Here is a 13,951-nt window from a genome sequence, read left to right on the forward strand (position 1 = left end):
TTTTTATTTATTTTTATTTTTTTTTGCATTGCGACTGGCAAAAATTCATTTCTCCACTCTTTTGGACACTCCATATGTATCCACTTTTATTTCTCACTCATATTGATTCAAGCATCTATGATGCGTATTTTCACCTTGTTTTGCAAATGTAAATCCTTGGATGAATTTGGCCGAGGTGTCAATCGCTACAAAAGGAATAGATAGATAACGTATATAGGGAAAGATATATGAATTCATGAGTTTGCCAAAAATATATATGGCATAAATTGATATTATTTTATTCTCTTCACAAGATATAGTTATATTACACGTGCACGTGGGACTTTTGCATACCCATGGATCCAAAAGTCTTACACATTGTTTGGTATAAAAGAATTTGAAAAAAAAAAAATAGATGAAAAAATAAATTTTTTATTGTTTGAATCGAAAAAGAAATTGAATTAAAAATACAAAAGTATATGTGGAGTTCATATTAAAGTTTTCTCTTTAAAATTGTAAAGAAATCTAAGATTGAAGTGTATAAATGGGTAAAAATACAAATTTGTCCTTTCAATTTTTTATGCATAATTTCTATTAAATAATTTAATACTGATTTTAATCAGATCAAATAAATAAATAATACATTAAATAAATCAAATAAAATAAATCAAAAGATACCTTTAAAAATGTTATTTCATGTCAGCTATAATTTTAATAAAAAAAAACCCCGATTTTAATAATCCATAATAGATAGATAACAAATTTGAAGGGATTTGAGTCTAGCTATAATTTAAATTCTTGAGATTTACAAATCAATTAATTCAATTTATATTTTGTATCCATCCTCAAACAAAGTAATTAATTGATTTCAAAATCAAATCAATTTCAATTTTGTTTTGTCCTATAAACATACCATAAGTAGTAATAATAAAATATCACATACAATTTAAATGATGAGTCAATGTATAGTATGAAATCACAAACAATAATAACATGTACAAATTGAACAATATTCTATTTTGTAGACATTTATATTACACAACACATACGTGAATAATAACTATGTGTTTAGACTAATTAAGAACTAAAAGATACAAAGTAGCATAAAAAGGAATGATATATATTAAGAATACACAAAAAAATAAAGAAACAATAGTGTTACCAAATTAAAACGATCCTATCGATCTCTAGGTAGCTAGCTGTGACCAGGTAATTGACTTAGATCGATCTCGTCATTATAAATTGAAGAATGTTAATAGGTTCTCATCAAGCACTACACTACTGAATCTTAAAAAATGGGCGGCAGCAGCAGATTTCAAATTGCAGTGGTGGTTGTAACGGTGGTGTTGGTGGTGTTGGGAATGACTGTTGATGGGTTCAGCACGGAACTGATTCCCCGGCATTCTCCCGCGTCCCCGTTTTACAACCCATCAAGAAGCCACTACGAGCATTTGCAGGATGCAATCGAGCGATCACGGAAGCGACTGAACCATTTCGAGAACAAAATAGAGGCCCCTCTGAGTCCGGGCGATATAGAGTATCTGATGCGGATATCCATTGGAACTCCACCGGTGGAGTTTGTGGCAATAGCAGACACTGGCAGCGATCTAACATGGACTCAGTGCCTGCCATGCACACAATGCTATAAGCAAAACTTCCCCATCTTCGATCCCCGCCGTTCGTCCTCTTACAACACCATCTCATGCAAGGCTGACGTGTGTTTCGACCTACAAACCATAAGCTCAGGTTGTGACCGAAGCAACGGCACATGTGAGTATCTTTATGGATATGCCGACGGTTCCCGAACCCAGGGAACGCTATCCATTGAAAGTATTACCATCGGCGGAGCTGTCATTCGCAACAATATATTCGGATGTTCACATATAAGCACGGGGACTTTTCAGAAAATAGGAGGGAGCGGCATCATAGGGCTTGGTGCTGGCAAACTTTCCTTAGTTTCTCAGTTAGGTGAGTCTGGGAGAAAATTCTCCTATTGTCTAGCACCATATTCTTCTAAATCCACCAGCAAGATAAGCTTCGGTTCCGATGCCTTTGTTTCTGGTGTCTCAACTCCTATTCAGAGTGATCCTGCCTACGACGCCTTCTACTTCCTCACACTTGAATCCCTCAGCGTTGGCAACAAGACAATCCCACTCCCGTCATCAAACGGTGTAATTCGAGGAGGAGGGGGGAATATCGTCATTGATTCTGGCACAACGCTCACATTGCTACCACAAGAGACAGTTCTTCGATTGAGTTCGGCTTTGGAAGACGCCATAAGCCTTCCCAAGACGGTTGACCCTAGCAGAACATTTAACCTTTGTTACAGGGTCGAGGGGGAGACTGAATTTCCGAATGTCACTGCAGATTTCAAGGGGGCTCGAGTGGTGCTACGCTCAATCAATACCTTCGTAGAGGTTGCAGATGGTGTGGTGTGTTTGGCAATTTTGCCAACACAACAAGAAGTATCTGTTTTTGGGAACATTGCTCAGACCAACTTCTTAGTGGGATATGATCTTGATGCTCGCGCTGTCTCTTTTAAGCCTACCGATTGTACCAAAGCCAATTAAGTTCCGATCCATGCCTATATATAATAATACGTATCCTTTATATTTTTTAACAACTTCATGTATATCGAATAATCCATCTGCTATATATATTATTCAGCTTAGTGAAGTCTTAATGATTATTCAAGAATACATGACACCGTGGTAATAATCCTATTTTATTTACTCAGATGCATTATAATTTTTTTAATGGTAATGGTGAAGAGAGATGAATGCACAATTCTCTTCCTCATAATTACTTCTCATGTTGTAGTTTTTATGATTCAGTGTAAAGAGCCAACTAAGTAAGTCAACATTTTTTTTATTTTTTATTTTAAAATTTAAGAATTAGGATAATGAAAGACTTTTTTATAATAGACTTATTTTTTAACTAGTTGATTGGGCCAAGTTCACTTTTACTTTTAGTTGATTTTCTAAAGAAATTCTTTTATTTTATATGAAGTTTCTAAGTGTTATATATACGATGATATATTTAATCTAATAAATATTACAAATAATAACATACATAACATGAAAATATTATTATTTAACTATTATTGTGTATTTAATCTAACGAATATTGTGAGTTGTAAAATAGTATTAAATAGTATTACAACTCTTACTTAAGAAAAGAAAAAAAATGAAAAAAAAAGGCTAAAAAAGGTTATAATAGTATTAAATAAATATATCCAATATTTTACCTTTGGATATTTATAATCCTGAAGAATTTATTACATATATATTCATATAATACTAGAATTTTCGAAATAAGCCTTAATTTATATATGTGTCACTTTTCACTGTGTGGATTTAATATTAAAAAATTAATAGTAATACAAAAAATATAGTAATAATAGATGACTATATAATAATACAGGTGTTCATTTTATTTGTAATTATTACACCATTATATTATAACTTATTAATCTTTATTAATCATATATAAATATGTAATATATTTTTAATAATTATTATTAAAAAATAGTTATATAAAATAATAAAATGTGAATAATATTAATTAATTAGAGACTTAATTCATCCTTCTAATTATTCTCCTAATACTTAAATAAGTAAGAATCTAAATATATGTTACTTTTTAAAATATTGAAAAGATAAAAAATAAAAAATTTATTTAAAAAATTAAGATAATTATAAAGACGAATTAAATTTTTTAATTAATTTTATATAAATTAATAAAAAATAAACTTAAATAATACTAACAAAAATATAGATTGAATAGATGTTTTCCGCAAGTAGTACATTTACATTAACAATCAAAAATTGTTATATATGATTCAGTCAACTAGAGAAAAGAGTTAAAAATAAGTGTATTTAAGAATAATAGATGAGAGCAAATACATAGGATAAATTTGATAGTCGAAAACTAATAGATAATAATTTAATAAAATATATTAAACTTATATTAAATTATCTAATAATTTTATATAAAAACAATTTGATAGAAATATTTACCAATATATAATAGAAAGAAATGTATATTATGATTAGGCATAATAAGAAAATGCAATAATATAATAGCTTGAGCATTATATATTGAACTAAAATGATGATATCTATATCTAGCGAGTGGTGAGAGGGTTGTGTTGTTCTCATGAAAGAGTATGATTTCATTAGAAATTGCAGTGATTCTTGTAGTCATGCACACATTGCTACAACTAAACCCTCCCCCTTATTGGTTCATCCTCTTACAAAGCCATCATGTAATTGGTATGCATGTTTGGTTCTGAAGAACAAGAGGAGACTAGAAAGCAGTCCGAGGACAGCTGTGCAAGCCCAGCACACAAAAGTCCAGAAGTAGCACTGCCTGCCAATGCACACGCCGGAGTTTGTGTTGGCGTCGTAGAGTAAGGCGGACAGGAAGCCGTAGAGCAGGGATCCAATTGGGATGTTTGTTATGAGAAGGTTGTGATTGACGGCAACACTGTTGGGACCAAAGAGTTCCGACGTGACGGAGACGGCAGCAGCGAATATGAATCTGGAACTGAAGGCTATCAACGCCGTGCCTATGGGGAGTGCGAGGGGAGTTTGTGATAGCGCCATGAATGTGAATGCAACTGGGGTGGGTATTAGTGCAATGCATAGCCAACCAGTTCTTGCAAAGTACAATTTGCTACCAATATAGTCGGGTAGACCCGAAAGCAAGCGACCGAAGAAGGAGAAGGAGGCATACACCATCACAAGTGTAGAAATGTCACAACTCGTGCCCACTGACTCCGCAATCTGTCCCAGGTTATTGCTATACACAAGCCCAATAGTTCCTCCGCAAATGTAGGTAACATAGTAGAGCCAGAAATCCAGCCTTCCAAGAACGGCGCCGCCACACTGCTCTTCTTCCAGCATCCTTTTGCAGCTAATGATGAGTTCCTTATGCAGCTCGAGGTCGTCGTCATGAACTGTTGGACGAGACCACGAGCTGGCATAAGCAACGAATAAGGGCAAGACAAGAAGGAAAATGGCGCCCCCCAAGAAGAGCCTGTTGGATGCCACATCGCCCGCGGATGCATGGGAGGCAAAGAGGAGGAGGTAGAGGCCAGTGAGAGTGGCCAGGAAGTTGAGTACTAGGAACATGATGGAGTCGCTGTTAGAGTGATCATGATGAGCAGGAGAGTGGGGCATAACTGGGGCCAACAAGGCGGCGGCGAAGGAGACGAGAAGGGGAAGAAGGGCATTGAGAAGGAGATAGAGAGTAGGAGATGAAGGGTCTATTGAATTGGCGGCCAGCGTGTAGAGTGCCCCGCTCACACCATTGAAGCTGACGGTGAGGGACAGTGCCAGTGCTCTCTTCACCGGAAAACTCCTTATGCACAGAACAAAGCACACTGTGTTGAACCAACATATGCTCACCCCTCCTAACACACTCACAACAAACACCTGAAATCAATATTAAACGCATATCAAAGCTTCGTATGAGCTGGACACGTGCAGCATACACCCATTTTCCACTACGGACAAAAAGCTAACATGCAATTTCTGTATATATTAATTTATAAACTAGCTAGTGGCGTCCTCTTTCTATATATGATATTAATCAACACTACTAATCCTTTAAATTTTCAGTTTAGTCAGCATTTTAATTTAAATAATATTATTTTTAATTTGCTTCAATAATATCCATATGATTGATCAACAAGCAACCATTTAACCAGAAAACAAGTGTAATGTATGTATCAACGTAAATTTAATGTGCGATCAATTTTAAGCGGCCAGGGAGAGGAAGAAGAACTGGCCTGTATATGATATAGTGCATTTAGCAATCGTCTAAAGATGCTTGCGGTAACAAATTAAATTAGCTTATAAACTAACCAATATTTTTACGACTAATAAAATAGCATAAGTCATGTATGTGTTTTGATTTTGGAGATAGGGTTTACCAGAAAATAAGGGAGGTGGATGAAGCCTTGGAGAAGGAGCCACTGGAGGCCGTAGCTGACAAATCCCATGGCGGCGGCGATGAACATGACGGCAGGAAGAGGGAAGTAGATGAGGGCGAAACCGGAGGACCAGCCAAAGAGCTTGCCCATGTCGTTGGCGGTGGCTAGGTAGTTGAGCTGCATCTGCGATATGTTGAGGGCGGATTTCATGGCGGAGGAGTACTGCGAGAAATCGAAGTTGGTGCCGGTGAAGGCCTGCAGCCATATGGTGACCACCACAATTATCCACTTCCGAGAATTCCCCAGCATAATCTCCCTGCCACTGTTGCCTCCTTTCATTCTTGAAACTTGTTCTCAGAAGAAACTAACAGAATCGTTAATTGTATTTTACGTTATGTTATTGTTTGCTTTAATTTCTGATACAGAGAAATCAATATGTTATATATATATAGCTGTTCTTTTATGCTTCTTTTCTTCTTTTTGTATTACATCTGCGCCCCCACCTTCGTGCATGTGTCCTCTTTCTTTCTCTTTTTTTCTCTTTCATTATTCACAACTTCAATTTGTTTAATTTCTCCTTTCTCTTAATATTCTATATACATTTGTACTTTTTTATTCAATATTGTCTTGTATATCTCTGTTGGATTTTGCATTCCCGGATTAGTTTTAAATAAATGCTGATGATGATGAACTACAGTACTAATAAAGTAAGAATTCATTATTGATCAAATGCTACTTTGAAGGTTGGGGGATTTTATTGTTTCTGCCACTACACACATATACAAGTATAAAACATGAAAATTTCTTATTTTCTCCCCAAACAAAATGGATTTCTTTAATTCTAAGTTCAAGTAAATAATGCAAATATATATATTTATTTAAAGTTGAGGAACCTCACTATTATATATATTCATGTATGTTATCATGCTGGCATATATATATATATATATATATATAACCCTGATGATTATATTGCACGCTAGATTTGAGTTTGTGATAAGGCTGCGCGGTCTGGGATTTAGATAGAGATATTGATTGATTAAGAAATGACGATTTAAACGATTTTCATGCCACATGCCTGCGTTCAGAATCTGAGTGCATGGCAGTACCATGTTTGGTGTCTTGGTGAATTGATTCCATTATTAATCATAATTATTTTCTTAAGTAACGTGGAATCGTATCATCATTAATCATCATATATATAATCCTTGTCGTTTTTCTAGGGTTCATTATAATAGTAGAGAATATAATTATTAATCAACTAGTCCAACTGTCCAAGGTTTAATGTCTCCCCTTGTTTCTTCCGTGTTGTGGATCGTGTTAGCAGAATATACAAATTTGTTATTATTTTATTTTTTAATAAGTTATTGTTGTAATCACTTTCAATTAAAATTATAACGAATTTATCCATCTATAATAAATTATAATATAATTTATAATTGAATTCAATCAGTTTTTTATGAAAAAAAAAATTAGATCGGACTATAATTCTAAACTATATATTGTTATTCGGTGAAAGAATTGGATGAAGTTTCCTATGTCTATATGGTCCATATAGGACATTGAGAAGCTTCATTTCATAAAGTTTCAGGTAGTGGTGAGGAAAAATTACTGTATACATATATAAAAGAAAATGAAAGTTAATTAAAAAAAAATATTCATCAGATCCTATCTATATCAATCATATTAAATTTTACGCAAAAAATAATTATCAAAATTCGTCATCAATATAAAATACATATTAAAATATAAAATACACATTAAAAAAATTAAACTATATATATATATATATATATATATATATATATATATAATAATGCTTCATATTCATACAATAATTCTAACCAAATCATCCAAATAATTTTTCATTCACATGCACCTCCTTCTTCCATATTATTTTAGTAATGAATATTAATATATAGATAATATTTTTTTCTTAAATAATTTTTAAAAAATCACTAATAATTTAAATTGTGTTTAGTTAAAAAATTAAATTTTAATTTAATTATCAACTAATTAACTAATACAATGAAATTAATCATCATTATTTTTTTAGTTTATTTATTTATTTATTATTATTATACTTACTCAAATTTAATAATAATAATAATAATAATAATATAATAATAATAATAATAATAATAATAATAATAATAATAATATTATTATTATTATTATTATTATTATTATTATTATTATTATTATTATTATTATTATTATTATTATATGTAAGTTTAACAAAAAAAATTTAACATAAAACACAAAAAATTATTTATATATTTTTTAGGATAAACATAATATAACAAAAGACATATATATATATATATATATATATATATATATAGTATTAGTATTTTTTTTAAAACTTTGTAGGGGCAAATATCTTTTTTTCATTGTATGTGTATACATATATACAAAAAAAAAGAAAATTAAAAATAAATATTCAGATCCTATCTATTTCAATTATATTAAGTTTTACATAAAAATCAGTTATCAAAATTTGTCATTAATATAAAATATATATAAAAGTATAAAATACACATTATAAAAATATATATATATATATATATATATAATAATTAATTTTAATTACTAAGTTTAGTATATTCGTAATATTTTTATATCTATATATAAGAAGTTAGGAATTGAAATTTTTAAAAATCTTAAAACATTATATTTCGGATTATGTTTGTTTTTCAGATTTTTTTTTAAATATATTTCAGGTAGTGGTGAGGAAAAATCACTGTATACATATATACAAGAAAAAGAAAGTTAAAAGAAAATATTCAGATTTTACCTATCAACTATATTAGGTTTTATGCAAAAATCAACTATCATAATTCATTATTAATATAAAATTAAATACACACTAAAAAAATTAAACTATATATATATATAACTTTGTACTAAATACAATTTTTAATTTTATCATAAACAATATTAAATTATCACAACATTAAAGTAATGTGTGTATGAACATATATTCAGATTCTATTCCGATCCATTCATCATGATTTTTTTAAAATAAATGCAAAACAAACTTGGCTATTTTTAGTCTCAAAGTTGCATAGAAAATTTTGGGAAAAGAAAATCAAGTTGGATTCTGGACCTTTGCAAAATAGAAAATAAAGATGGTTCGATTTAGTGGTGGTTTAAAGTGTGATCACAGCAAAACAGCCTCCATTAACGGCGATTTGATTAAAACCAACACTAAATATGATATGACTGGTTTGACTGCAGACTAAAAAAGCGCCTCTATCTTCCGGGTTTTTTTTTTTTTTTTTTTACGTGAAAGAACTCTAGTCAATAATGCGGCGTCATTAGGATTTAGGATAATCTAAACCGCCTCTAACTTCCGGCTTTTTTTTTTTTAGTGATAGAAGTTGTCAATGTAGCGTCATTAGTATAATCTTGAAAATGTGGCTTGGTTATATTTGTCTAGCTAGCTAGCATCAAAATTCAGAAGAAAAGTGCAACCTAAGCATATCACATGCGGCTAAAAGTGAATCGAACTGAGTTGAGCTAGATCAAACTCAAACCGATTCACGAAAATTAAACTTGATTTACGATTTAATTTATTAACAATTAAACTTATTTTTTAAGTTTAACCTTGATTCACCGAAAATTTATGAACTAACTCGAGTTCACAAATTGGTTTAAATAATAAGAACATAATTTATATAATTCTATATTAATAAATTATAAAAATATTAATTTTATATATTATGTGTCTATTAATTATGAATTTTTTATTTATGTCCTATATATATATAATTGAACCAACTCACAATTTAATAAGCTTATCTTATCCAAGTTTAAGTTTGTTCTATTTAATTTATGAACTCAATTTTAGATTCAAATTTGGCTCATCAGCTTACGAATTCAACTTATTGAACTATTAACGAGTCGAGCTCGAGTTGGCTTATGAGCTAGCTTGACTCACTTCCAGTCCTACATACTACTAATTAATTGTAAATTTGGTGCACAATCACATATAAGCTTTCAAATCAAATTAATATGCTTTTTTCCATTTGTACACAATGCACTATAAGCTGTATGTAAAGAGCTTTGTTAGGGAGGTCTCTCTCCATCAAAATCGAACCATCACCATCCAAGTAGTTTATATATATATTTCATCGATCTCGTCCTTTCAATAATTAGGGTAGTTGGGAAGACTTGTTTCCTTTGTAATCCTTATCTTTTGAGTGAGGATTGTATTGTCATTTTACAACAAGTAATTGGTACTAGAATTCATCATGTTTATTTACATACAGTTTAAGGAGAAATGTTAGGGACTTGTTTTTGTTTTATGCCAAAGCTTTGTTTTTATATTAACTCACCAGCTAATTCACTGACTCCTCCTATTATTAGCTAGCATTATTATGCAATAATGTGCATATATATAGTAGCACACAATTAGCAAATTGAAAAAAAAAAAAAATCCACATGCTTAGATTAGCCGACACTCGGAACAATCAACAAGCTAATTAATTGGGGAAATTATTTTAATAAAAATTGTCCAAACCATCAGCTGATCGATCGAACTGTTAAATATATAGAATTATCTAATGACTGATTATATATATAGGCAGACCCATTAATTATACCCTGAAAACCATAGGCTTTAACCACATAAAATTTTAGCACCGTTAGTTTGGGTTTATTTGCATTTCTAAAATCCATTATTGGTACACAGAGATGAGGGGACAAGGATTTGTGATGGGCCAACATTCTTAGTTGGTCTTCTGTTGGTTCATGTGTTGAAGTGGCACCCAAATACATTGCCAGAGGAAATGAAGAAACCGCACACTACTCTATTCTTCTTCTCCACATTTATTTTATTTATATATTCACATGCATTACCCAGAAGTCCATTCAGAATGGCATGATTTTGAGAAAAAAATGTAGTTATATTAACATTTTAACTATTATATCATATATATTAAACAAGGAATTAATAAGTAATAGAATTTTGTTCAACATTCATGAGTCATCACAATTAAAAACTAGGTGAAATTAATAACTCTAGTATGTTTCAAGTCATTTTTTCGTTGTTCTTAATTAGCATCGACAATTTTTTTTATTAATTTTAAATTAATGATTTTCTTAATTAACTCATTCATTTCATCTATCACTTTTATGTGGTCATCATCAAATTGTCTTTTAATTTAGCTAAATTTAGACTATTTTTGCAAACTATGCTGCCACAGCTCTTATCATTATATATATTATTTACGCAACTGATTAGTGCCTATATTATTTACCCTTTAATTATTTGATGAAGAGCTGTAAACGAAGCAAAGCAACTTTCATCAACTCTATTGTATGAGGTTGGATATGAAGGAAAAAAGATTTGAGGTAAAGTAGTACAAGAACTAAAAAAAACAAATTGAAGGAATGTGAAAGAAATTGAATATTGTGTTTTACATCTCAAAAAAAAATAAAAAATAAGAAGCTGCTAATTATAGTTATAACTACATATATATAGTGATTACTCTACTAGATTTTAATTTACAAATTTTCTAAGTTATCGGTCACAATTATACTTCTAGCATCTTCTAACAACTTGATTATGTAACATCCTCTCTCAAACTTGGACTATGTATATCTAATAATCCTAGTTTGCTTTTACATACACAAAACATATTTGGTGCTAGAGCTTTAGTCAATATATCAGCAGTTTATTCACTACTTTAAATTAGCATCAATTTTGTTACCCCCTCTTGCCATTTATTTCTCACAATATGGCAATTGACTTCTGTATGCTTCGTCCTCTCGTGATAAACCAGATTTGCAACGATGTGTAAGGCAGATTGACTATCACAGTAGATGATCACTAGCTTAGCTTGTTCGACCTGAAGCTCCTTAAGCATGTAAGTGAGCCATTGTGCTTCCCGAGTTGCTGAAGCAAGTGCCCTGTATTCGACTTCACACGAGAATGCTGGACGGTGTCCTGTTTTTTGGCTCTTCCAAGAAATGATAGAAGTCCCAAAAAAAAAAAAAAATAATAGCCCGTGACTGCTTTTATAGAATCTGGACATGTGCCCCAATCACTGTCAGAGAAACCAAACAGGATGAGATCAGTGGTGGATGAGAAAAACAACCCCTTTGCTGGTGCTCTCTTTAGATACTTTAGAACTCGCAAAGCAGCTTCAAAGTGTTTATCAGTGGCACAATTGAGGAATTGGTTTAATTTGCTTATAGCATAGCAGATTTCTGGTTTGGTATCTGTAAGATACAACAGTCGTCCAACTAGTCTTCGATACTCAGAGTTAGAAGCGAGTAAAGTTCCTGAGTCCTTCGATAAGTGGTGAGTGTAGTCCATTGGTGTAGAAGTTGGTTTTGTTCCCAACATGCCATAATCTTCGAGAAGATCAAGACAATATTTGCGTCGAAAAATGTCTCCCTGATAATATATATGCCTAAGATCCTTCCATAATTGTTCTACTACAGTAATCCACATTACACTATGTGCAATTTCAGGACTCAATGACAGATTCAACCAAAAAACAACATACATATTACATCTTTCCCAAACACTAAACAATGGATTTTTTCTTGCTGGTTTAGGTATAGATCCATCAACAAACTGCCACTTATTCTTAGACATAAGAGCTCGCGACATAGCTATTTTCCAGGCGTGATAGTTATTAGGTCCAAGAATGGTAGAAATTAAAGAAGTTCCTGGAGTTTCTCCAGAATACAAGAAGTAAGGACTCATTGAATTTGAAATTGGACTCACATTTGTGCGAGTAGTCATAAAACTGTAGTTGATTCACCTGATTCACTAGGTTTGCAATTGTTCGAATATCAAGATTCCCAATCGGATTCGCCATTGTTGGCTCTGGTATAGGATTCATCCCTTGCTTACGCTTTCTTGTAGCAGAATTTTTGAGATGTTGACCTTTCACATCCAATCTCGTGATTGGGGCCTCTGCTTCCTCCACGCTCATCGCACTATAATGAAGAGCTGTAAACGAAGCAGAGCAACCGTCATCAACTCTGTTGTGTGAGGTTGGATATGAAGAGAAGAAGAATTGAGGTGAAGTAGTACAAGAACTCAGAAGAGAAAAGAGAAAGGAAGAGAAGAGAAGTTGAAGGAATGTGAAAAGAAACTGAATATTGTGTTTTACATCTCAGAATAAAATGGAATCAAGAAGCCGCTAATTACAGTTTACAACTATATATATAATGATCACTCTACTAGACTTTAATTTACAAATTCTCTAAGTTACCGATCACAATTGTACTTCTAGTACCTTTTAACAACTTGGTTATATAACACTCTCTCTCAAACTTGGACTATGTATATCTAATAGTCCTAACTAGTTTACTTTCACATATACAAAATAGATTTAGTGCTGGAGCTCTAGTCAATATATCAGCAGTTTGTTCATTACTTCGAATTGGCATCAACTTTATCATTATTTTGCGATCCTATTCATCCTAGTATGTTTGGGACCAATAGCCCTAATATATAATAGATAAGGTTTCGAGTAATGATATTTGTATTATTTTGACGAGTGTAATAATTTTAATACATCCATTATGTAAAATATTTTATATTATTATTTAATTATATATATTTTTTAAATAATTATTTATGTGATTAATAAAAATGTTTATAGTTTTGCGCATATAATTAAATTCATGTATAAAATTATTTTATATTAAAAATATATCAAAATTAAATTTGTATATATAATATAAAATAATTTTTTATTAATTATTTTCAATATTTAAAATAAAAAATATTAAAAATTACAAAACAGAATAAAAATAACAAGTCATCAAGAAGAAAGGTCAATGGATGACAGCTTAGAATGTGATGAGGGATGAGAGAGACTGAAGAGAGAGAGAGAGAAGTGAAAGGTTCGTCGGTGATGGTGATGATGTCATGTCAAATGGACAACGATGGATGCATGCATCAAATATGAAACCTAAGGTGTATACTGTATTCTATATTATTAAGGAATTCACCGACAAATGTCCTATGCTCAACTGTCAACAACATGGTCAACCTTGAAGGAATAG

At 31.5% G+C, this 13,951-nt stretch overlaps 2 protein-coding genes across 2 annotated transcripts; one reads left to right on the forward strand and one right to left on the reverse strand.

Annotated features, from left to right (window-relative positions):
- Positions 1-1,274: 1,274 nt before the first annotated feature.
- LOC112783401 (aspartic proteinase CDR1-like) lies at positions 1,275-2,549 on the forward strand. Its single transcript, XM_025826337.3, has one exon. The coding sequence runs from the start codon at positions 1,275-1,277 to the stop codon at positions 2,547-2,549; it is 1,275 nt and encodes a 424-aa protein (XP_025682122.1).
- Positions 2,550-4,100: 1,551 nt separating this feature from the next.
- Positions 4,101-6,386, reverse strand: LOC112782508 (protein NUCLEAR FUSION DEFECTIVE 4-like). Its single transcript, XM_025824918.2, has 2 exons — positions 5,918-6,386; positions 4,101-5,417 (listed from the first exon to the last, which is right to left on the reverse strand). The coding sequence occupies exons 1-2, from the start codon at positions 6,254-6,256 to the stop codon at positions 4,224-4,226; spliced, it is 1,533 nt and encodes a 510-aa protein (XP_025680703.1). The 5' UTR covers positions 6,257-6,386; the 3' UTR covers positions 4,101-4,223.
- Between the last annotated feature and the right edge of the window lie 7,565 nt (positions 6,387-13,951).

The sequence above is a fragment of the Arachis hypogaea genome, chromosome 20 (assembly GCF_003086295.3).
Source record: "Arachis hypogaea cultivar Tifrunner chromosome 20, arahy.Tifrunner.gnm2.J5K5, whole genome shotgun sequence".
Lineage (NCBI taxonomy): Eukaryota > Viridiplantae > Streptophyta > Magnoliopsida > Fabales > Fabaceae > Arachis > Arachis hypogaea.